The sequence below is a fragment of the Gorilla gorilla genome, chromosome 9, assembly GCF_029281585.2.
Source record: "Gorilla gorilla gorilla isolate KB3781 chromosome 9, NHGRI_mGorGor1-v2.1_pri, whole genome shotgun sequence".
Taxonomy (NCBI): domain Eukaryota; kingdom Metazoa; phylum Chordata; class Mammalia; order Primates; family Hominidae; genus Gorilla; species Gorilla gorilla.
The window spans coordinates 141,862,596-141,888,433 of NC_073233.2; the positions used below are offsets into that span (position 1 = coordinate 141,862,596).

The window sequence follows — 25,838 nt, forward strand, 5'->3', positions numbered from 1 at the left end:
CCCAGGGTGCCCTTGGCCCACAGGTCCCCAAGACCCAGCCCCAGGCTTGGCACGCGCTGGCATTCCCAGGCTTTTGAGAAGAGGGTGGTAGAGCAGGGAGCTCCTCACAGACAGGTTATACAGAGTGTAGAATATGTTCATATAAGGCTTTGGTACAGCACCGATTTCATGTTCTTATAGTTTGATTTCTAAGTCATCTTTTAGAAGAAAAAAAAGCTTACTGAAAAAATAGTGTTTTTATTTACTTTTGAGTTACATACCTGAAGTTCAAAAAGTAAGCCTCTAGTTGCCATTCAAGTTCACACTCAAAGGTGTTCTGTGTGCAGCTGTACAATTTGTTGGTTTGTCTTTAATGTTGAACAAAAGTCAGCCAACCCATACCATAAAGTCAGCTGCCCAAACTCACTTTTTAACCAGTCCATACATACATACAGAAAAGAAAGAGAGAGAGGGAGAACACAAAAGCCGCCCCTAAGTCACCCACCCCAAACCCCTAGGGAAAAATCAGAAAGAAGACAAAATACAGCAAGATATCAGGAGCCAGTGGGAGGAAGGAGATTCAGCCCAACTGGCCTCTTCGAGAACAGCACCATGAAGCACCCTAGCGCAGTGATGTTGTAATACTCAACATTCAAGAAATGGAAACGAGGTTGGAACGGTCTTCACAGGAAGACCTGGCATGGATCGGGGGTCACCCCCAAAGAAAGTGGAAGAAAGAAAGAGTTCGAAATGAGAGCAAGAAATCTCATGACGAAACTGACAGTCATATCCAGAAAAGAAGAACTACAGCAAGAGGCTGCCGCGCACCGAGAAGTACAGAGTTTGTAAGGGGTCTGGGGGAGGTAGCATCAGGAGCCCCTCCCCACCCACAATGCCTGCTCACCCCCACCCTCTGTGTGTCCTCGGACCACCAGGTGAAATGGAGGAAAGAAGCTCATCTAAAACTTGCCCCCAGGTGTGGGATGGGAGAATTCTATCCTGCATGATCAAAGTCCCTCCTGGGGAAGAGAAAAACACTGAAGACCAAGGGGCAGGAGTCGCTGACATGAAGCGGGATGTGGTCCCTTCACGTCAGTGACTGCGCCCCCTTCTGGGCCCTCTATCCCCAGCCCCACACATGGCAGTTAGGAAATTAAATCTGAATGGGAGGTCAAGACCTTCTGACACTGATACAGACCACTTAGCAAGTGGAGCGTTAAACTGCTCTTCTCCCCTAGCCAACAATTCCCCTTTCTAACACCTCAGTCTAAAGTTCCAGAATCAAGACTATCCCATCAAGTACCTTCCTCCCAGTCCCTGGACTCTGAGACTCCACCCTCCAATGCCACAGGCAACCCCCTATGGACAGGAAGTGTGCTGTGCAGGCTTGCCTCTTCCCCCACCTCCTACTTTCAGACCGCCCAAAGTGGATCAACATGAACATCTACCGCCAAGAAGAGTGGAAGCGCGCAGCAAAAATCCAAGACAGAGCCTTTTCCCCAAGCTGTTGGTTGGTGACAGTGGGGAAGAGGGACAGGGCCCACACTGATCCATGGGAGAGTGATTCTCACACATCTCCCTATTCCCGACTCTTGCTCTATATAGCAGACAGAGGTAGCAAGACAGAAACAACTCCTCAGATACCTCCACCTTCTACCAAAAGGGAAAAGCACCAAAATTCAATGTCCATTCTGCTGTGGGGACCAAGGAACGTGTCCCAAGCATGGGGAAGAGCTCAGGCTCCTGGCAGTGGCTGTGGGCCGTAAAAGCTCCATCAGAGCACACTCATCCACCTGTCGCCCCAACTGATGCCACAAGCGGTTCCCAGGCCTCCTCCTTACTCCACATAAAGCTGATCTCAATGACCTTTGCTCCAAGTGCCTTAAGGGCTGGCTCTTCAGAGAAGCTGGAGGTCCCCTCTGACACCCACCCTTACCTCATCTTGCTGAGCAGTGGAGCAGAAAGGTCACAGGTAGGCACTGACATCCCCTCCACACTGTACAATTTCAAGGTAGGGGCTATGGCCCCATCTTCCCTTTCCCTCCCCAAAATGAAGAGTCCAGTTGGAGGCTGAGGAATAGAATGGTGACATGTGGGCCAGTGGCTCTCCCAGACCTTGATGCTGCTGAGGACCTAATCTTGGGCTGGCCCTGGTGGGAGGGCAAGCCCTAGGACATGCCCGTGGTGCTGGAGCAGTTTACTCTGCTGGTTGCATGTGGCCAGAAGTCGGGCAGAGTCCACAGAAAGAGAGGCGGTGGTGGGTCTAGGAGCCAACAGAACGGTAATGGGAGCCTCCCTTGTGCAGAGACCGTGGTGGCCTGGGAAGGCTTCAAGGTGGGAAGGGAACAGAATTTGCACCTCTTCTTCTTGCCCAATCCCCCTGAAAAATCTTACAAGAAACACTCAGCTGCAGGAGCCTGCAAGAAAGATCATTCAAGGCAAGGATGGACACACTGACAGTGGCACCAGCACTGGATCCTTCCAGCTGCATGGACAGAGCCCATTTCCCATCAGCGTCCTCGGAAAGTGGGGAGTGTTCTCAGCAGTTAATTTGAGGACCCAAGGACAGTGCCTGACTGAATGGCAGGGCCTCATAGGTCCAGGTAAGGATCAAGAGTTAGACTCAAGCTTTACCCCAACCTACTCTTCCCATAATACCCCAAAACTGTCAACCAAGCCCTTCTCACGCTGAAGGCATCTGCTTTCCTCTAAGGACCAAACTCTATAGACAAGAGCTCTTAGGGAGTGCCACCTCTTGGTTAGGAAAGGGGTTAGTACTGCCCTTTTCTGAGTGATGAGCAGGAATAAGGAGCCGAAAGGTTGCAGTCCTGAGTCTCTCCTCACTGCCTGCACCATCTGGCCCAGCACCGGCTTCAAATACATCACTCCGAGCTCCGGGCAAGTCAGGAAGGAGCTAGCACCAGGAGACGCTTGCTGAGGCTGCAAGGCAGAGCCCTTGCATATGTGTGAGGTCTGGAATTTGCTCAGAGAGGTATTCTTCAGGGCACACTGCTTCCTGCTCAGATACAAGTGAACTCCCGCTCCCCAGAATCTCCCATCATGGGTCCAGTTCTGCCAATACATTGTTCGGTTTTGTAAGTCCCTGGCTGGAGGCCAGAAGGAAGGTCCCACTAAGACCCACTCTCCCAGGCCGGCCCACAGTTCATCTCTCCCTCCTCATCTTCCACTCAGTGTCCCAGGATTGGACCGTCCTATTTGCAATGGCACTTTATTTTCCAATTAAAAATAACTGAAAACAACATAGATGACATATTTATACTACATACCACATTCACACTGGCTCTGAGAATCTGCAGCAACACTAAACAGGCCATGTGTTCTCCAAGACCAAGCCCAGGCAGCCAGCCTCACAAACTCTCCCATTGCCATGCCCTCTATGAGCTGTCTGAGCTGTCTGAGCTACAAACCAAGACAGGTGTCACCGCAGGTCCCTAGGTAGTCTCAACCACCCCCTTTCTAATGCTGTGAAGCCAGGTTTTCTCTGAGGAACTGGTTACCTTTCCACAGCCACATGGGGATGGAGTCACAGTTTTCATCTCCTCAGCCTTGCCCTGTTAAGCACCTCTGCAAAGACGTTCAAGTCAACATCCCTCCCAAGTGGCAAGAGACACGCTGGTCCTGGTGCTTTAGGGCTATCAGATCCTGCAGCTCCACACAACCTTCAGCTCACTTGTCCTTCCTGCAGGTGGGTTATTTGTTTTGTTATTTTACAAACTTTTCATATATACACATTTCCATCAGAAAGACCCAAGCAACTCTGAACAGAGAGAATATCAAAGGAAGAGCAGGGAAGGAGGTGGCGTCAAGGCATGAGCTAGTATCCCAGACTGCCTGGGAAGGTAGCACTGCTCAAAACATATCTAAGCACAGGTACAAAAATAAAGCAAATTATGACTTCATATAGATATAGAGATATATAGACTTTATCTAGGTGTTCTTTATATTTATATATGTGTGCAGAGGGCATGGGCCCCTGCCCATCTTGCCCGGCACTCATCTCTTGCCCTCCCGCTCCCCACGCCCCACGAGTGCCACTTGCCCGAAGCTCCCGGTCTCCACGATCGTATCTGATCCTTGCCTCCCACATACATTCCCCTCTCTCCTTAAAATAGAACCAATTCTGTAGATTTATATAATTTTATGTACAGTCTCCATAAAAAATACATTAAGGATGGTGCATTACTAATTTGACCCTCCTACCCAAACAGAAGTTGTCTAGCAAAAGAGCCAAACAAAGGAGGGTCTCCTGGGCCTGACGCTACGCAGGCAAATCAGCATGTCTGTACAAATCTCTCTCACACACACCACACACAACAGACACACCACACCACACACACAAACACACACACACACCACACACGCACCACACACACACAACACACACACACAACACACCACACACAATACAACACACATACCAAACCACACAACACACACACACATCACACACACGCACACCAGACACATCACACACACACACGAACACCAGACACATCACACACACACACGCACACCAGACATACACACGCCATACACACACCACACCCACACACAGTACACACATACCACACACAATAACACACCACATACAATACACAAAACACATAGCACACACACACACCACACACAGTACATGTACCACACCAAACACACACACCAGACACACCAGACACACCACACCAAACACACCAGACACACCACACCACGCACACACCACATGCAACATAACACACACACCAAACCACACTCAACACACACCACACACACTGCATCACACACACACACATCAGACACATCACACATACACGCACACCACAGATACACACACACCTTACCACACACACCCCACACACATACACAACCGCACAATAGACACACCACACACAACACACCACACAATATGCACAACACATACCACACACAATACACACACCACACCACACACCACCCAGACACACCACACACACGCACACCACACACACACCACACACAGATACACACACCACACACAACACACATACACACCAGACATGCACACCACACACAGACATGCACACCACACACATATACCACACACACCACATACACACACCCCCCCCCCACACACACACACCCCACTTACTTCCTGAATCCAGAAAAGAAACACTGGACTAGACAGCTGGCTGGGGGTTAGAGACCAGGGGGACAACCTGGTACCTGCAGAGGGACACATGAGACAATCCCTTCTCCAGCCCTGCCAGGACACCGTCGGCCATGGCACATCTCTCATTGTTCATGGGAAGCCATATAAAACCTCACTAATAGAGTGGCTGACAACTACCCTTTCAAGAACTGCAAGATGACCGTGAGGAGGCCCATCCCTCCACCAGAAATACAGCTTCATACACCCCTATGCCAAAAGGAGGCCAAAGCCCTAGGTTCTACCACCAGTGTGGGGAGGGCTGGGCACTCGCCCTTCCCATGGCTTATGTGAAAACCCCACACGTGCATGCCCGCAGCATTTCTAAGGCCGAAAACGCAAGTCCCCTCCCCAGCCCAACCCCCTGCCCTCCGAGATTCCCTGCCCCTCCCACCACCTCCCCATCGTAAACCATGCACATGTTCACGATCCCTGGAGCCATACAGAAGTGGGGAAAGGAAAAGGGAAGGGAAGCTAACTGGTGTGTATACGGGGTGGCGAGGGAGAATCTGCCCTAGTTCCCAAAATAAATCCAGGAAATCCAGTGCCACGGAAAGGTAGGACTGGTGAAGCACACTTCTTCAAGACCCGAAAGAAAGGCAGGCCCAGGCAGCCATTCACGTCCCCATCTAGTGTGATGGGAATGGTGACAACCAAGGACCAGTGACAGGAGCTGAGCATTTGAGCCACGGGGTTAAAACTGTCCAATCTAGCTCTCCCAGCCAGGGCTCCAAAGCCGGTAGCTTTTCACCAGCTCTCGTCCGAAACCCTAACTACTACTACCGTCTTCTACGCCGCAGAAGACAACACCCATGTGATTTTAATGACTGGCCACTGTTCCACCAGAGTATATGGCAACCAAGATACCCAGACTCTTCCTTCTCTAAGATGTGAGCAGCCATTAATGACCCCTGTATGGATGCTTCGTTTGTCCTTATCCTACATGGGATCCCTCAGGGGATGGTGGTGCCTTTGGACCAAATTCAATCTACTGAGTGTTTTTCTAACAGCTTAAAATGAGGTTGAAAAAAACTTCCACCTTCTCGGCAACCCAACACACAGAACATCTGGTGGGGTTATTATACTTGCTCCTGAAAGAAGGTTTTGAGAGTACAGACAGGAACCCAGAAATAAGGCTCTGAACCAGTGTGGATTCACTCGCAGTCAGAGGGAAGGGTGGTGATTGGTACCCCTAGCCAAACAGCAAGCTGGTAAGAGTGCGAAAGTCCAATCTGGGCTTTGATCCTTGGTTTACTGACTTCTTCTAAAGAAGAGATTTTTAATTCTGCCTCTTAATCTAAAAAGAAGCAGAGCTGGAGACATTACAGAGAGAAGAATGGCTGGTCAAGCCCAGAGTTTCAGGTGAAACTCTTCTGCCCTCCCACCTCCACCACAGACTAGTGACTTTAGCCTATCAAAAGAAGAGAAAGTAAAGAGAAGGCCTCACGAAGCCACTGTGCAACTTCGTGGCCTGAAGGGAGCCTCTCTACCTCAAGAGGAAAGGGGGATGAAGGCACGTCAGGCTCCAGCTCCCCCTCTCCATCACCATCACCATCACCAAGGCCCATGAACATTTTCAGATTGTGGACGGAGAGGCAACCCACCACTGCAGCTTAGGAAAATGAGAATGGCACTTCCTTCTCCACTGATGAAGAGCTGGTGATAGGATGGGCATCTCAAGACAAGTTTCTCAGCTTTGGGCCTGAGGAGCCCCGAAAACAAATGAAGTTGAAATACAATATAAAGAAGATGTCCATGTTTGGTTTGGGCACTTAGTGTTAGAAGAAGCAAGGAAGATCTAGCTAAGAAGCAAGACCTCTCCCAAGATCCAGTCTGCGTTCACATGCAGGACCCCACCCCACAATCTGTCCCTGATGCCCAGATCCCCCTCCCACACGCCCTGCATGGCCACCACTCCCCAGCCAGACGCCCACCAGGCAATCATTCTTCGTCCTCTTGGGATGATCCCCCAGTGTGTACCCTGCACCCTTACAAGTAACTAAGTTATCACATGACTCAAAGAGATGCTGAGACTTGGTGTCCCCTGGGGTGGTCTCACCATCCTAACCCATGCCTGACCTCACCCTCTGTGCCCCTTCCAGCCTCACCAACACCTGGCAAAGCACACAGGCCTCCCCTCCACCCTCCAGTTCTCCAACTCCCCCTCCTGAAACACCAGTGCCCCATCCATTACCCTAGTCAATCTAGAGCTGGCCAATAAGACACCTCTTTGGCCCTCTCCCTAAAGCAATACACACAGCCACATGGGGCTCTACACACTGCCTACTAGATCCACTTTATCCGAAGAAGATACCCAGGCAGGGCCGGGTTAGAAGCCCCGGTGGGAATCTGCACAGCTCCAGAGGTTGGACTCAACAGGGCCTTCCATGACCCGCTCGGCTCCACCCTGTGCCCCTTCCTGCAGCTCCCCAACCATCCCTGCAGTGCCCCCAAAGCTCCTTTACATGCAAGCAAAGCAAGCCCAAGATTAACCATTAGCTTTTCTTTTCATAGGTTTCTCTACAGATTAATAAAATGTACTTTATGTACAATTCTTCCCCCACCCCACCCCCAAGCCTGGAAAAGGCTTTTGCTAACAAAATGGGAAGAAACAGATTCCAGCCACGCAGTCTTCAGCCCTGGAGATTCAGATCGTGGGCAATGCCAAAGATGCTGAAGGCTCCGTGAAATCTGTTTCTCCCTAGAAGCTACTGTTTCGTCAACCTTGTCCCCCACCCCAAATAAAATCAGAAAAATTTCACATTTGAACCTTACCCCAGTTTCCTCGGCACAAAAAGGGCAGAGGAATAAATTAAATCAGTTCAACCCCAAATATTTTAGATCACAAATCAAAAATAAAGACAGAGAGCATGGAAAAATAACAAGAAATACTCGGCTCAATCCACCCGGCTTCAGTCTTCCCCCGAGCGCATGGTTGTGGGACTAGGCACCTCAAAGGAGGGCACAGACCCCGCCAGCCTGCTAGGAAAAAGGCGTCCTTCCTGCTAAGAAAGTAGGATCTCAAAAGGCCTGTCCTACCCCCAGTCTCTCCAGGGAAGCTGCTTAGAGGTAGACTGGCAGCAGGCAGGGCCACTCCCAGATGCTGGGCCCAGAGCCACCCCAACAATCCAGCACAGGACCCCGCTCAGCACCAGGGAGCCCACGGCAGCCCACCAGCAAATCGAGACAGGCTTCGCCTCTCTGCCTCGTCGTACATCTTCTCTCCCCACGCAAATGCAGTTGTCCAGGCCCCGCTAAGAACCGTTTCACCCTCTTCCTGGTCTGTGGGTCACCTGACACCACAACAGCCACAGTTCTCAGCCGCGATGCTGAAGGGGCAGACAGACATCTGAGACACAGAAGCAGGTTTACATCTGAGTCGTATCTACTGCAAGGCCGCCAGACCGTAAAAGCGGAAGTTTGGAAGGCGTGATCTCCTACAGAATGAGTGCAGAAGTCCTAAGAAGCTGATCAGTAGTCACTGCCATTGTTCAAAGGCAGACTATGAAGGACACTGGTCCCTAGAGGTGGTTACACCCCCATCACCCACATGCCCACAACCACGCTGTCACACATGCCCACACCCAGCACCTAAACTTGTGACTGTGACATCTTCGCCCTCTATCCACGGAGAGAGGGAACTGCGTTCCACCAATCCCATCGCCGTCCACGGGCTGCAGGAGGGCTGCTGGCCTCCGAGGACACTGTCACAGGAGGAAGCCCTCATGGGAGCTGAATGAGTGGCAGGCCACTGAGAGATGGGCAGACCTGACATCCCTGCCCTAGCCAGGGAAGCCACAGCACAGCGGCCATTCAGTGACCAGCGAAAAGCACGGCTCCCCGTGTTGGGTCTACGTGCTGAGGTCATGGGCACTGCCAGAGGAAGCGGAGGAGGCGTCAGCACCCGGGTTAGCACGGGGGTGCCCTGGAAGGCACAGCCACGGCCTGAGCATCTCAGCCTCTCATGACATCTGAAAGAAGCAAAGCCTTCTACCTCATCTCCTCTTCTTTTCTAACCCGAGGGCTGGAATTCCCAGGAGGGTGCTCAGAAAAGTAGGCCAAATTCATCCTGAAGGCTGACAGCCTGATGCCCACATCCCAGTGCATCCCAGGGCCTGGCTGAGCCCCGTGAGCTCCTCTGGGGTAGAAATCTCACACTGCCAGTGCACAAAGGCTGCACGTCAGCTTGCGGTAAGCCCCCACCTCCCACCCCAACACCTCAGGTAAGCCGGCTCCCGTCATCCCCCAGGAGAGACGCCCAAGTGAGCAGCACATCACGACGCGGGGGCAGAGGGTGTGCTACCTGGAAAAAAGAACACAAAGAGTTGTGTGCTCTTCCATCTCGCAGAGCTGGTGCTCAGTGGTCAAGCGGATTCCGACGCCCCAGAGAAGCACATCAACCGGAAGGCCCAGGTTCCACCCCAAGGGTGCACGGCCCAGTCTCAGAAGCCCCTGTGTGCCTCTCTCACCATGACCCCTTCAGATGTGTTCAGAAAGGAACTGCGGTGGTGTTACTTGCACGGTAAACCTCAAGGGTGGAGCTGGTCCTCAGCTCCCTGGGTGAAAGGAAGGACCAGGGCCGGTGCGGCACAGAAGAAGCCCATCCCCTAAGATGGAAACGCCAAGAAGAGACAGCAGCCATCCAAGGCCTCATCCTGCGAGGTCACTGGGCCAAGCCCATGGCAGCTGCATGAGACCAGCAGAAGCCGTCCAATGCTGCCGTGGCTCACGTCCAAGCAGGGAACTCGGGAGAGGTGGGTGCCCCCAAACCCACCAAGACAGCAGCACCAAGAAGGAAATACTTCAAGGAACCTTCATTCTAAGCCAAGCCAGAAAGGGGGCTCCTACACAAGAGGGGGGAGGGGCAGATCTCCCCTCCACCCCGTCCTCGGGGCCTTCTGCCCTGCCCTTGGGCAGCACCATATCTTACCGGCAGAGAGACATCTTAGTGGGAAGATGATCTCAGGAAGCTTCTGGATGCTACGAGTTTGAACCAGGACCAGACTTTGGCAGAGGAAGAGTCAGTGCCCAGACCCTACTCACCACCTCTCCCGCCTTCATTCCTACGCCTCAGCCACAGAATAGAACTCGGCAAAGAGGGCAGGATCCAGAGCGTCCCAGGCCCCAGCAGCCAGAGGCGCCCTCGCTTCACCTGAGCCCATCCCCCTGCAGCTCAGGTCCACCGGAGGACGAAGGCCCCAGGGCAGAGAAGAGTCGGCAGGCAGCACGTGGTGAGTGCGGGAAAGCCACAGGCGGCTCCGCACAAGTGGTAATTAATCAATCTGGAGAATTAGCTCCCACAAAAGCAAAGGAGGATCCAATCAGCCGCTGTGGAACAGCGCTGCACAGAGTGCTGAGCCGGGGACGGTATAAATAGAGCCGGCAGCTTGGCGCTAGCACAGGTGGCTCCGCAGTAGGGGAGCCTTTGGCCACAGAGCTCACGGCCTGGCTGGGCGGAAGGGTGCCGACGGATGCGCTGGATATGTGCACCAGCGGCTTGCTTTAGCCCCGCGGCTGAGTTAGCCTCTACTTCTGCAGCGTGAGCCACGCTGGAAGGAAGAAAGATGCAGGTCTGGGAGCCTGGCCACCCCTTCTTCATCCAGGAACCAAGAAACAAAGGCTTGAATTTAGTTCTGCAGTAACTCATTGCTGAACCCCCATAGAAGGCAGCCGGTAATCACAGCAAGGCCCCATTTCTGCTCTGGGTGGGAGAAGGTAGGAGACACACGGAGAATTCAGCTGAGAGACACGGATCTTGTTTTGGGAGAAAGAATCCCCCAAGACAGATGTCAGGCATCTGGCCAACGTGCAGCCAGCCCTGCTCGCAAACCCCAGCTGGCCACTGCCCTCCTCCTCCTGCCTCCACTGACCACAGAGAGCAACAGCACTTTGCCTCAATGTACATATATATATATATATATATACACACATAGAGAAACCCACACACTACAGACATATGCATCTGTATCTATATCTATATATATGTGGGGTGTGGAAGACGGACATTAAGTCCACCCTTCTTCCAGGACTTGAAAAACTGAAACAGAAGCAGAGAGCAGTAAAAGCCATTGCTTTCCTCTTCACTTCCAAAGACATTGGAAGAGATGAGAAAAATCAACCTAGTGAAGCAGGGGGCGGAGGGGAGGAGACAGGTGTTGCCCAGTCTCCAATCCACTTCCTGACCTCGACCCACAGGTGGAAGGTGTGCCCACCCTCCGTCCTGAAGACAGGCGGCCAGGATCTGGAGGGAGACACCCGCTCTGGCAAAAGAGGGGGCATGCAGGACAAAGGTCTGGGCCGCCCTTGGCAGGCGGAGGAGGACACACCCCCACACAGTGGCCCTCCCTGCCTGAGCCCAGCAACCTCGCCCCGGGGACACCTAGAGTGGGGTGGCGTCACAGCAAAGTGGCATGTCCTGGGTCATCGTGGTCCACACTGTTGAGAATCGCTGTCTGGTCTTCCGGAAGCTGGCGGTGGCACAGGTCTGAGAGCCGGGCAAAGGGGTCAGGACGAGAATGTCTCTTCTTCTTTCGGAGGCAGACAGCTTCATCGGGCCACAGAACCTGAGAGTTGGGAAGCTGCTGAGTCTGGGAGGCAGAATCATCTAGGGAGAAAGGAAGAGGGACGCAAAAGAGAAGCAAGCGGATGAAAAGGAAGCACGCAGCCCGCTCACCTTTTCCACCTGCATTTGTTCCGGGTTTCTAATGTTGAAACAAAGGAATCACCTGAGTCTAGAGAGACCAGACCGAATTGCTGCAGGGAAACCACCTTCTTTTCTGCCAAGACAACCAGCAATCTGACCCTGCTCCTTTCACTTGAATAAGAGTTAAGAAAGGATTTTCCTTCTCATTCATTTCTTTCTCAATCAGTCTACAAATATTTCTTTTAGTGCCTCTTGAGTACTAGGCATCATTCTAGGGACTGGGGATCAGGAAGGAACAGGCTGGGACTCAGGACATCTTTCTCATCTGCCCCAAGCAATGACCGACTTTATACAAGATTTTAATCGCATGCAACGGTCAGGCCTTGACCCTTCCTGGACTGCCCGGGCCTCTCCTCTGCCTCATGGCCCTTCTGGAGATTAATCAGGAATGCCTTTGCTAGCTTCAAAGACTATGCATCCATGTGAGGGTGCAGAGGAAGAGACAAACTGTCAAGACTTTAAAAACACAGAAATAAAATTTGCAGTTACTGAAAATACTACAAAGATAAAATAGGGTCAACTGAGGCACTACTCTGCTCCTTAAAGGGTTAACACTTGAATTGCATCTTAAATTATGAGCCTTCTACAGATCTGAAGAAAAATTATTCCCAACAGAAGAAATGGCATGTGTGCAAGCCCCAAGTTAAGGGTAAATGTGGTGTGTCCCCGATACAGAAGGGAGGTCATCTCAGTTGGAAAAGAGTGAGGCAAGAAAGACAGGCAGGGCATCTAGGAGCTTGAAATCTGTTCCGGTTACGATGGGAATCTGGTTACAATGGGGAGGTTTTAATCAGAAGTGTGTGTGTGTTTGTGTATGTGCGCACACGCCGGCACGTGAGTGTTCGTGACTGAAAGAGAGGATGCCGCTACGTGTCCTGCAGTTCGCTGTGGTGGCTGTGTGTGGAGTCCACGGTGCAAGGTACAAGGATAGGGCCGGAACACCAGCCACGAGGCACTGCAATAGTCAAGGTGGGACAGACAGTGACTCAGAACACAGAGTTAGCAATAGAGACAACAGAAAGTGGCCAGATTCAGGATATGTTGCAAAGGCTGAGCTAACAGGCATTACCTAGTGGGCTCGACGTAAGATGTGAAGGCAAGGGAAGAATCTGGGAATTAAGGGGCCTGACACCCCAGTGGGTACCAGTGCTAGTGATTAAACTGAGGAAGAGCTGAGGAGAAGCAGACCCGGAGAGGCTGATCAGTAACTCTGCTTTAGACATCGTAAAGGCGTATGAAACACCCAAGTGCATGTTCAGCTGGCGACTGGAAATATCAGCCATGACCTCAGGGAAGGGACCTGGGCTAAACACAGACATTTGGAAGATGCCACCATAGAACTGGTAACAGGACCACTGCCATCAGAACAAGAGAGAATGCAGGTCTCTGATGTGACTTTTTTTTTGCAATAAAGAAATATATGTTATACATATATAAAAACTATATATTGATGGGTCTTAAATGGGTTAACAATGGGCTTAATTGGCTGAAAATGCAGCTTTGAGCTCCAGTTTCTAACCCAAGCCCTAAAAACATCATTTTCTTTTTCTCTGCCTCAGTATTTCCATCTGTAAACTGAAAGTATACTAGTACCAGCCAAAGGCTAAGTGATCATAAGTGATCACCGTCTCCCAGAGATTCATGGGGCTTTGAATTTCTGTATAACACTCTCCCATAATCCTGTCTATAAAGAGAGTTACTCTACAACAGTTATCAAAGCTCTGCAAAGCAACTGTTCAGCATTCTTCCTTGACAGAGTGCCACAACACTCCTAAAACCATTCATGAAAAGAGCGTTTTTAACAAATATTAAGAATTTTCTAGTCTTTAAGAGGGCTAAATTCGTTTTGCACTCAGAAGCTACCTATCCCTGCTAGATACACATCGGACATACTTCGATAGAGGCACCCTTTCTGTGGGGTAAGGAGGCTTCACTCCATCTCACTGAGAAGGGTGTAGCCAACCTGCAGAGGCTGGGCCCAGGCTGCAATGTACCCTGAGCTCCACATGGGGTCCTGTCATGCCTTTGTTCACTAGAAGGCCTGAAATGATAGAGGGGAAGTAAGGAAGGAGATAGAGTTATGTGCAAGGTGAAATGAAGAGTGGAAACATATATCTGTACTATTTGTGTTGTTTGAAAACACACTAAAACAATATGATACATTTTCTGAAGCTGTAGGCACAGAAAAGTTTCCAAAGGCACACATGCTGAAAACGACAGTTCTCCAGGTGAGTGGAAACAAATTGGAAGGGCAATCAGATAGATTTCCTTTATCTTTCTCGTTTTGTATATGAAAATTATGTTTGTGTATTGCTTGAAAAATAGTGTTAAAAAAAGAAACAAAGGACAAGAGAAGCCTGTGGATTCAATTCTAGAGAAAGCCCAAGGTTGGGGCCCTGAGCCCAATAACCCTCCTGACAACGGCGGCCCAATAACCCTCCTGACAACGGCAGCCCAATAACCCTCCTGACAACGGCAAGGCAAGGTGAGAGAAGCGGGGCGGGCCACTGCCCATCATTTACCGGATCGTTTCTTTGACTTCGAAGAGCCCTTGGATGACTTTTTGGGCTTCTTTATCCGTTGGTATTTCAGAGCCTCCAGCCTCTCAGGTGCAGCAGCGTTCCCGGGTGCAGGTGGAAGTGTTCTGGAAAGGACAACCAGAGAGCCACAGTTCAGCTCCCGGATATGTGAGGCTTTGGAAGAGGGGCTGGAAGAAAGCCAAGTAGCTGACCCATAGAAGGACAGAGTTCAGTCCTACAGAGCCCAAGGTGCCCACGATGGCTCCATGACACCCGCCTTTCTATTGCTCCTGGAAAGAAGAAAACCCAGTAGAAAGCTCCAGGAGCATGGCCCACCTCGAATGGAAACCAACCTGCAGAGCAATCAGAAGACCCTAGCAAAGGCAGACAGAGAGACTTTAATAGTAAGCACCTTCCCATGTAACGCAAGCTGGGATGCATTTAGTGTCAGAGACAGAAGTAGGCTCAACGTCTGGAGTTCCTAGAAATCACCACAATCAAGACCTTTGAATGGAAAGTAAAAGGGCATATTAGAGCAGGGGGCAAGCAGCTCCCATCCCAGTGAATCATCCTCCATCTCCAGAAAAGGGGGTGCTAAGTGAGAAACCCGACCCCCAGTAAGACAGGCTGCACAAAACCCAGCCTTGCCAGCTTCTTCTGCAGCTGCAAGATTCCCGCAGAACAGCAGCAGCTAACAGCAAGAAATACTTGTCATATACCAACATTTTCAGGGCAGTGTCTCCTCGACCCTGCAGACTAGGCTCAGCTCTCCTCGGCCATGTAAGAGAACAGGAGAAAGTGGCAGGAGATAACAGCAGAACAACCAAATCTGGTAGCCTCCCAGAGCCCTTGCTGTCTGTAACAAGAACGTGGTGAGCCTCTGTATTTTAGGATTCGACAGAGAAACGAGGCTATTGGAACAGACCATGTGTACTGGCCTCTCTTCCTGCATCCTGACTGTCACTTGCCTGGTGGATCAACTGCTCGGTTAGGACAGGGTCCACAGTCTGGCCACACCCGTGCAGCAGCCCAGGTACACAAGGGAGCCAAGAGAGCTGAGAGGAGGGGCAGTCTGTGACACTCGGTGCATATTGGAGAGAATCTTTCAAGAGTCATAAAAGAGGAAAACCTAGAAGACATGTTCTCAATGCCATTTCTTCTCAAAGTAACCCAACTCGGAGCCTGAGGAATGAAGGGGAAGGAGAAAAAGAAAGGTCACTCTGTCTTCCCACCAGCACTGGCATTAGCACGTGATCAGAGAAGCAGGGACGCTCTGGGGCCATGGCGGACAGGCGTGCCTCACTCTTCTTCTCCTGGACCCCCCAACTCCCTCCCCTATCTCCATTGCAAACAGTTTTTGGAAAGTCCTGATTGAAAGAGGTAGGACAGACAAAGCTGCGAGGGCAAAAGAAGACCCCAAAGGTCAGCAAGCGGTCTGAGGTTAAAAAAAAAAAAATGTTAAGAGGGATAGGAAGCCTGCAGTCTCTTCTCCCCAGCATCAAATATCTTGGCAGCGAGGCGGGAAGAGGAGACTTACACACTAATTGCAGATAAGCCTCTGGTCTCTGGGGTTTCCTGCATGCACTGGCAATGCAGTGACCTCCATCTTCCTGGGGGATGTCATCATTCTCTAGTCCTTTACTCCATAAAGTTTCAAAAGGCTCCCTCAAAGTTCAGGTCACAGTCAACCTCTTGACTTTCCATAGCCCCTGACAGCAGAGCTAAGAAGACTACACAGGGTCCCTTAGGTGCACACACAGGCACACACAGCCCTCTCGTGAAGAAGTGGCCAAACATGCCAGTCTACCCAGAGAGATCCTACAGCGCAGCAGCAGCTGGGAAGGAAACGGGAAGGCAGACAAAGGGTGCAGGTGCCCGGGCGGGAGGGAACACACCTTCCCAGTGTGGACAGCACATCCTCACCCCTTCTCATCCTCAACTGAGGCTTCTTCATGCTGCCTAGAAGGAAAGTTAACGTGAATCCACCTGTTCAGTCGATCTCTGTCTCCTGGCTGGCCTCTTCAGGAGGACCACACAGGGTGAGCGACATGTGGTCAGGGAGGCGCATGACCGGCAAGAACAGTGCTCTCCAACGTCATCCAGGGCGACCGCTGGGGCACGAGAGAAACCGGTACAGGGTGCCCTGAAAACTGTTAGGGATTCTTCAAGCCAGGTGAAACTTCCAGGGGTGATATGACGGTTAGAATCAACATTGTATCACTGTTGTCATTTTTATCATCTGGCATTGATTTACCACTTACCACAGCAGGCACTGCTGTACAATAATTACCTGTAATCTCTACAGCAAACCTAAGAGGTAGATACTACAATGCCCCCATTTTTCAGATGGAGACACTGAAGTTTAGAGAGGTAAGCAACCTGTCGAATAATCCAGTCATCGTGGGACAGAGCCAAGACTCTTAACATTAGGCTCACCTCTCCACTGCCCTTCCTGCGTCTTCCCAATCAACACAGGTATAGCAGCTACAAAGAAGAAAAGCATGGCATCCCCGCCACACCTGAGAAATAGATCTGCCTTGCAACGTACTTGAGGCGAGCACTGACATTCTGTGCTTTGGTGGAACAGCCCCGGTGAGACAGACCAGGGCTGGAGAGGAGCCTGCTTAAGTTGTATCGTCAAAGCAAAAATTCCCAGACAGTAATGATCCAGTGACCAGAAGCAGCCGATTTTCCCTTGAGAAACAGCCAAGCTCCAGCCCTTCCGGGACACCTGCTGTCCACCTTTTTAGCTCTGGGCTCAGCACCGAAGCATAGCCACAGGACAAAAGAAGGCTCTGGACACACCAAGACCCTCACCCAATGCGGGAGGAAAAAACAAAAGCTGGTGTCTGGCAGAACAGGAGGGAGGAAGCAGGGCAGGCAAAATGAGTCTATTTTTGGCACATAGTACAGAAAAGACGCATAGAATGTGACCTAACAGACTTTACCAACAGCACGTAAAGCCCTGTGCAATCAAATTGCCTCCCTGTTTTAGGAAGGTGACCATGTTTGTTGCCAACGCCAGCCCCACCTGGGCCCTTTGGTCATGGAGCTCTTGGTGCCAATGTCTCAGGTGGGAAGCTTCAGTGAAGCAACTCCATCCTATCCCTGGAATTCAGCTGTCAGGTAAATCTAAGCTTGATCCATAGATGATGCCATTACCCCAGAAGCCAGTCCTGGGCTCTCCAAGAATTTAAGGTCACAGTTCTCTTCCCAACCAGCCTACACTGTTCTAAAGCATGCAGGAATGCTACGAACCCTCGGGCTCCCCTTCTCCCAGGAAGTCAGGGGATTACTGTAAGATGAGGGCCTCAAAGCCTTGGCACAGAGGTGTTTTTTGCCGTACAGAACTACCAACAATTGCCTGGAACTTACTTCTCTCTCTCTTTTTTTTTTCTTTTTTTTTTTTTGAGACAGGGTCTCTGTCACCCAGGCTGGAGTGAAGTGGCGCAATCTCGGCTCAATGCTGCCTCAACCTCCCCAGCTCAGATGATCTTCCCACCTCAGCCCCCCAAGGAGCTGGGACTATAGGCATGTGCCACCATGCCCAGCTATTTTTTTGTATTTTTTTGCAGAGATGGGGCTTCACTATGTTGCCCAGGCTGGCCTTGAACTCCTGGACTCAAGAGATCTGCCCTCCTTGGCTTCCCAAAGTGCTAGAATAACAGGCATGAGCCACCGCACCCAGCCAACACTCTTTTTCTCTCTTTTCAAAAAATCCATACAAAACCCAAATCATGACCAGATAGCCCAGGAGGTCTTATTTGCTTAGCTCTCAGCTTACCCAGAAGAGCTGAGGAAAGATGCAACCAGGTCAAAGTGGAGGCAAGCCTCAGGACAGGGAAAGTCAAAACCCCCTGCATATTTCCTTAGCTCAGCGCCCAGGAGCTGACCATTTTGACCCTGTTCAGGTGTTCCCTGGCCAACAGGCTGAAGCAGTGGCTTGACGGGCATTTTCCTCCTCTTCTAATCACCTAAGAGCAAACACCACCTGCCTGATTATACACCGATGGAAGCAGGGGAAAGCCACTCACAGACAGGCCATAGCAAGGGAAAAGGTGGGCCCACTGCGGGAGTCTGCAGGTCTGAGCCCACCCCGCTGACCACAAGATGGAACCCTTCTGTGGGGCTGGACTCAGACCAGTGCTCTGCCTCAGAACCTGGCAGAAGCTTGTTTACAAAGGGGCCCCTTCCTACAGCTGACCCAGGACAGGGGCCACTCCATGCTCCAGACCCACCTGCCTCCCTGCGGTGACAGTCAGCCTGAACGGGAAAGGAAGTGGAAGCAGAGGTGAGGACAGGGCATCACTAGGCTCAGACGGGAGCTAAGAATTGGCTCGGCCTCCCCACAGTCCACAGAAAGGACAGGTCCACGCAATACAACTCCCCATGTTGAGAAGGGAGTTGGGAAGAGGAGAAAAAAAGGGAGAGAGAAAGGAGGAGAGGCAGGGGCAACAACTACATATGGACCAAAGGAACAGGAGAGGAACTGAAGGGAAAAGAAACAGTGAGAACGCACGTGGACAAGAGCTGTCACAACTTCTCCAAGCAAGACCAAGAGGGCACACATGCAAAGGTGCAGCATGGAGACAGCATCTGAACAGAGCCTGCATCTCCCCAGGGCCCAGCAGCTGTACTGGGGAGGCTCCCAGCAGGCAGGAGAGGCCAGCACCGAAGGGCTGACTCAGGATGGGGAGGGTCTCCTTCTCCTAGGCTGGGGATGCTGGCCAGGCCCGGGAGAGAAACGATGGTCCCTCATCGCTGCCCCTGGTTTCTGGGTTTGCCACAGCAGTGAAAGGAGAGCGGGCTTCTCTTGGATCTGGCACAGTGGGGACACTGGGAAAGGGGAGGGTCAATGGAGTTGAGTGAAGGGGTGAGGAATAACACATGAGAGCAGAGTCTAGGAATTTCCAGGAGCTGGAGTGAGAGCTAGTCTAGGGCTCCCACACCTCCGGGGGCTGTGGAGGAGTCACAGCTGGGACAGGGAGGGAGCTGGGGAAGGTGGAAGACCAGTGGGTCTCTGGGCGCAGGAGGGCCCCGGAGCAGGTGAGCGCATAAACGCTGCCTGACAGCCCTCACACTCACCCTATGCCAGACAGCCTCACCCACAATTCCAGGGCCTCTGGGCTGCTGACAATTTTATAGCTACAGATGGTAAAGAAATGTCAGGGCAGTCCTCTTTATGGAGGCCACTCTTAGGACTGAATGAGAATTATAGCCCTGGTTAGGAAAGTGAACCTCCCTTGACATCTCTAGGTGGGGAAGGCACCTGTCTCCTTCTCGCCTGGGGACGGGAGGCTCGCCGTCTCCCATGCAGATGCCCGATGCCTGTGTGTGCCCAGGCACAGGGCAGAGGGTCCATGGCGAGCGGCAGCACCTTGTCAGGCTACTGTGAGAGGGAGCGAGCTTTGGGTGGCCCTGAGTCTCTGTGAGGGACTCAAAGGCTCCCTGAATGCCCAAGTTCCTTTAGCTTCCACCTGGAAGGACACTCAAGGAGAGGTTGACTGCGGGGGCAGGGGGAGGGACACAGTGCTGGTCCCCGGGGGTTTCACTTCTTGCCAGCTCAATGCCTGTCTGCCCAGGGGAAGCCTGCCCCCTCCCCTTGGGGAGGTCCTCCTAAGACCCTTTCCCTACAGCATGACCCAGGGAGGTCGACAAGGCTACAACAGGGATCTTGAAAGCAATGTGGACCCAAGGGCTAGGTCACATTTCAGTCATGTGACTACCAAGGTCAGGCTGCAGAAGGCAAGGAGCACAGGGGAGTGATGACATTTCGCTACAAAGCCCCACAGGACTGCAGGGACCTGACCCTGCAGAGGACCCCACTGTCAAGGAAGAAGTGGGGCTCATCCCAACCTTGTACTCCTCGAGAGAGCCTAATACCACGAAGATCTCAAGAAGCTGGTGAGGGGCCAGCCACCCCAGGAGAAGGGATGCTATGCCTGGGGCTGCTGGGAGAATAGGGTGCGGGGGGGGGGGGGGCTCTTCCTGGATACCAGAGGGGCCCCAGAGAGGTCCCCAAGGGTGCAGAGATGCAAAGCAGATCTCGGGTGTTCTGGGCCCCTTCGGGGTGCATGCAGGGCCCCAGGGCTTCTGTGGGAGGCCCTGGGTGTACTGGCAGCAGGCTGGCGAGGCTGGCGAGGAGAGCCGCAGGGGGCTCTAGAGGGGCCGGACATGGGGACGGGGGGTGGGGGGCAGAAGCTGCGGCTAGGCGGTGCCGAGCGTGGCTCGATGTGGGGAACCCAGAAGCCGTGGGGATCGAGGAGCGGCAGCGGCCACCCCACGGGGCGGTGAGGGGACATGGTTTGGATCCCCTGTCCAGGAAGCAATGGCCCGGCCGAAGCCCCGTCCGCCTGCCCGCCCCCGCCCGCCCAGCCGAGGAGCTCCCTTACCTATTGAGCTGAGGAGAGGCTTGTCTCGACAACACTGCCCAGATAGCTGAGATCAATCAGAAACAAAGCAGTTATCAACACCGGCCGGGGGGCACCGCCCACGCACACCCAGAGGGAAGCAGGGAGGGGCACAGCGAGCACCGGACAGGCGAGGCCGGAGCGTGGGGGAGGGAGGAGGAGAGAGACGGAGACCCAGACACGATGGAAGGAAGCAGATGAGCTGAGCGCGCACAAAGCACAGAGACAGGGCGGCCGCGGCACCTCCCGCGCACAGGCGGCGGCTGCGGCTCCTCCACCTCCCTGCGCCCTAAGCCCCGCACCCCCTTCCTCGGCCGGCCCCGGAGCAGCCCGCGGTGGGGCTGGGGGTGGGAGGTGACCTTGTACTTCCAGGTACCAGGGAGGGTGGGGGACGGGGCGGGGGGAGGGCGCTGGGCTCCCTCCTCCTCGGCCACCTCCCATCCTGCCTTCCACCAGGCCAGCCTCCTCTGGAACTCTCTGCTCCCTCCACAGGCGGCTACATCAAGAAGAGAGACCAAAGGACGGAGCCAGAGAGAGAGAAAGAGAGAGAGAGAAGGGGGCGGGGGGGACGGGGTATCCGGGGGCACTACAGAGGCGTGGCCGGCTCTTCCGAACCCAAAGACGATGGTGAGGAAGGAAGAGAGGAGAGAGAAAGACTGACTGGAGAAGGAAGGAGGGGCACGGGGAGGAGGAGGGGGGACGGCAGGGGAGAAGGGTGAGAGAAGAAGAGGCACAGACAGGTGTCCAGGCTCTGCTACCTGGAACACCAGCTGCTACAGTTTAGAGAGTGCTCTCTCAGGCGGGCTGGTCGCGGGAGCTCGTCTGTCTCTCTGCAGCTTCCTGCGAGGTATACAGGTGGGGGTGGGGGACGTGTCCTGCACATGGTCACAAGGCCTGACACTTTTCTCTGGGCCTCCAGGAGAGGCTGAGGAGGGGGCTGGAGTCCGGCGCTCACTAGGGCTGCTAAGGGCCAGGAGTTTGGGAACAGGAGGCCCCTGGCCTGGTGGTCTGGAGAAGTCAGGCTCCGGGGTCCTGCTTAGCAAGGAGCGGCCAGGGAAGAAAAGGAGGCTAGACACGAGGTGTGTGGGCAACCCCCAGGACCCCTGCCCGATGCCAGGACCGCAGGGACTCGGAGAGCCGTCAACTCCAAGAGCGACGGGGTCCACCCCCGCAAGGGCACTCGCTGTGATCCGCCGCTCCCCGGTAGGTGGTGCGCCCGCTGAGAGCTCAGGGCTTGCTGGAGAAGACGCCTCATGCTCCCGGCAGGGCACCTGGGCAGGTGGGCACCTGGGCAGGTAGGCCCGCTGCACCCCAGCGACTGCACCCTGCCCATGCCGCGGCGGCCAGAACTCCTCTCCCGAGGGATGCCGGTGCAGCATGTCCGCACAAGCCCGGTCGCCGGGCGGATGGACGGGGTGGAGGGCAGGGCGAGGCGGGTGGGGGAAGGAAGTTGACCAGGTGCGGGTGGCGGAAGAGGCGGCGCACTCACCCTGAAGTAGGTAACGTGGGTGGTGGGGGCTCTGGTCGGAGCAATTCCTCCCCCGTCCTTCGAGGGGAGGGCGTCTGTCCAAACACGTCCAAGCTGTCCCCAGGCCCAGCAGGGGCGGGGCCGGGTGGAGGGGAAGGGTAGCCGGTGGCCAGAGTGGTGAAGCCCACGGCGGGCCGGTAGCTGGGACTCCCACTGCGGCTGCTCTGGGAGGGGGAGCCTGTGGACGGCGTAGACTTTCGAGAAAAGCTGACTGCAGCCGGCGGCTGCAGGGTGATCTCTGACATCTCTGCCTGCTGCAGGAGGCCCGGGCGAGGCCGGGCACGGGCGGCGAGCTCAGGGGAGCCAGTGCGGGAGCTGAGGGGGCTTTGGGTCAGAGGTGAGAGCCGGGAGGGCTGTAGCACCACTTGATGTAAACTGGGCTCGGCGCGCCTGGCCTGCCGAGGGCTAGGCCGGGGCCGGGGCTGGGGCTCATACCACCGGGTGTCCAGGCCAAATGTGCTGGGGCCGCCGTGCGCCCCCGGCTCAGCCGGCTCGGGGTAAGGCAGCACAGGTATGCCCATGCCTTGGCTTGTATGTCGCAGCTGCCCTTGGCTTACCAGAGGTTGCATAGGTCTGTCCTGCCACTTGGCGGCGGGAGGCGCTGGGACAGGGCCCCTGCCGGGCGACTTGCCTGCCCAAACCTTCGGTGCCTCCAGAGACAGGATGCCCGGGTAGGCCGCGGGCACCTGCAGGGAGGTGGGGGGCAGTCCTCGGGGGAGGCCGGCCTTGGGCTGCAGACTCTCGGGCACATCACAGGGTGGCAGCTGGTGGGGGAACATCATTGCTGGGGTCTCCAGCCCCCCGAAGGGGAATTCTGGCCGGCCCCAGGGCTCAGGGGAGCGCCCTCCTGTAGGTGTCTGAGTCAAGGGCAGCGTGCTGTTGGATGCATTCTCTCCATTCTCCTCGGGGATGGTGGGGTGGCCAAAGGGCCCCTCGGTGGGCAGGGGCGGGGACGACATGACGGAGCTCAGGGGGCTGCCCACTTCTGGCACGTAGAACGGGGGCGGCTCCACCTCCCCAGGGCTGCTGCTGCTGAGGTACCCATAATACTGGCCATGGTGGAAGGGCCGGGGGGCAGGGGGCCGGGCCTGGCCTGTGGCCTGAAGCCGACCTTCCAGGCCACCGGGGCCCTCCAGCCCACGGGGCTGGAACCGAGGGCTGTATGCTGGTGGTGGCAGGTAGGACTCCTGGCTGGATGACAGAGGGGTGAGCTGGGACTTCAGGGCGGCCACAGATGTGGGCACCAGTGGGTCCTCGTTCTCCTCGTCCGACTGGCGGAACTCGGGGTACATGTCCGTCTCCTCGGCGAAGGGGAAGCCCTCGATGCGCCTGCTCTTCAGCGAGGGCTCCATCTCGGCAGGGTCCATCACGAAGCGGCCGTCAGGGCCTCTGCTGATGAGCTCGATGGGCGTGGTGGCCTCTGCCTCGGCCTCTGCCTTAGCCACGCTGTACTTCTTGCTGCTGATGGCCCGCTTGGTCTTCTTGTACAGCGACAGCTCCTTCTCGCGGGTGGGGCTCAGCATCCTCTTGGCCGCGGGCTGGCCCTGGTCGTCGGAGGATTCTGACGGCGCTCGGAGCGTGCGGATGCTCTCGGGGCTCACCTTGCCAGAGGACAAGCTGCAAGGAGGAGCAAGAGCCGGGAGGGGATGAGGTGGGGCAGTGTGCTGGCCAGGACTTCCTTTCCCTCTCTCGGCAACCACCCAGCACCCAGGATCCTCACGCTCAAGAAAACTGGCTGCATATCGTGGTGTGAAACGCTTTGGCCAACTCTCCACCGTCTGGACGTGAATCCTCCTTTTTTTTTTTAAAGACGGGGTCTTGCTATGTTGCCCAGACTGGTCTTGAACTCCTGGCCTCAAGCAATCCTCCTGCCTCAGCCTCCCAAAGTGCCAGGATTACAGGTGTGAGCCGCCGCGCCCGGTCCCCCCATCATCCGTCTTTCCAGTGAACACCCGCCTCTTCACTTTTGTGCTGGCCTGCCCCCTCTCTGCTGTGCTCTAAGCACACCTCCAGCTTCATTCCCCTCTTTTCAAGACAAGCAAGCTCACTTTAATATCAACTTAAGCAACACATATTAAGGAGGCAAATCTGCTAGGGTGGGAAAACACTAAAGAAATACATTCCAAGACTGAAGAGAAACTGATTACTGGCTAATTTGAATCATCTGCACTTCCACTCCCTCTACCAGCGTGGACAACTTACAATTAACACACAGGTCAATCAAGAAGAAATGGCTTAGAAACACTGACATGGGGCTGGGCAAGTACAATTAACACACAGGTCAGTCAAGAAGAAATGGCTTAGAAACACTGACATGGGGCTGGGTAAGGCGAGCGGTCTACCTACGCGCCCCCTGCCGTGAACAGCACAATTCTCCCAGGATCAGAGACACTTACGGAGACTCCAGGCTCTTCCTGCAGTGGGTGATGGAGAGTGGAGGGTCTGGAAGGAAAGAGAAGGGGAGAGGCTGCTGAGGCCAAGCCAGCAACCACGCAGCACGCTCATCTGCAGAGGTTGACAGGGCCGGAGCACCACCGCACAGGGAAGGAGCTGCTCACAGTGGGCATCTTTGGCCCCTGCCTTCATGCTAGCTTGGGCCCCAGCAGCCTCTCCCCACCACCCCTGCTTCTTACCCCCACTTTCAAATCAAGTCTCACTGGCAGCTCTACCCACAAGATCTCAATGTCCCTATTTCCAAGGGGGGCCATGCTAAAAATGGTCCATCTCTCTTGATGGGGGGCATTTGAAACCGGGCCAGGGAGAGCAAGGGAAGGGGACAGACACCCACCTTTTTTGCGCTTGAGCTTACGCTTGCGCTGCTTGTTGACAAAGCAGGCAGCCAGGGTGCTGAACAGGATGGCAGCTGCCAAGAAGCAGATGGTAGCTACGATTCCCGCCAGCACAGGCCGCGCCAGCCCGTCCTCGGTCAGGTCCGGCTGCGGGAAGATGTCTGCAGGGAGGGTGGGGAGCACTCATGAGCCCATCCTTCCCCGGGACCTCACCTGCTCCGACCTTCAGTCCCCAAGTGTTTCACCCTGCCTTTGTAGAACAGACAGTATCAAGGCTCGGGCTCCAAACTGAACTCTAGCACTGAAGAGGTTTGCATGGCGTCACGAAGAGGAAGAAGAGAGGAGAGTCTACAGAAGTCAATCTCTCCAAAGGGTGTAAAGAAGAAAACATCTATGCCTGTCCCCAAGGGGATAATGACTTCAAGAGTAATCTATACTTATCTAGGGTTTTGCCTTCTGCAAAGCACCTTCATGCACGTTATCAGCTCTTCTCATGTTAACCCCATGAGCTACGCAGAGCACACATACTGTTCTCGTTCTCTAAATGAAAGAGCTCTCATCCACTGGGTTAGAGAGACCTGCTTACGTGGATATTGCCATCAGTGCCCAAACCAGAACACAGCTGCCTGCTCCCAGTCTGGGATTTCCTGCCTCACACCACGGTGTCCCTACAAAAGGAGAGCCCGGGTGTGAAGGCAACTTGAGGATAA

General features: G+C 54.1%; 1 protein-coding gene across 12 annotated transcripts in view; it reads right to left on the bottom strand.

The window, feature by feature from the left end:
• Positions 1–217: 217 nt before the first annotated feature.
• IGSF9B (immunoglobulin superfamily member 9B) overlaps positions 218–25,838 on the bottom strand; it is a 60,357-nt gene continuing 34,736 nt past the window's right edge. For 8 of the 12 annotated variants that reach the window (XM_019037158.4, XM_031016042.3, XM_063693686.1 and 5 more), the window contains 5 exons: positions 25,128–25,289; positions 24,736–24,781; positions 22,301–23,956; positions 14,405–14,526; positions 218–11,783 (listed from right to left, as the gene is read on the bottom strand). In XM_019037158.4, coding sequence (XP_018892703.4) covers positions 11,575–11,783; positions 14,405–14,526; positions 22,301–23,956; positions 24,736–24,781; positions 25,128–25,289 — 2,195 coding nt within the window. In that variant the 3' untranslated portion in view covers positions 218–11,574. Of the gene's footprint in view, positions 11,784–14,404; positions 16,361–20,793; positions 20,840–21,569; positions 23,957–24,735; positions 24,782–25,127; positions 25,290–25,838 lie in introns of those variants that run through there. The other 4 variants (XR_008669902.2, XM_055356427.2, XM_055356428.2 and 1 more) reach the window with 4 other exon arrangements.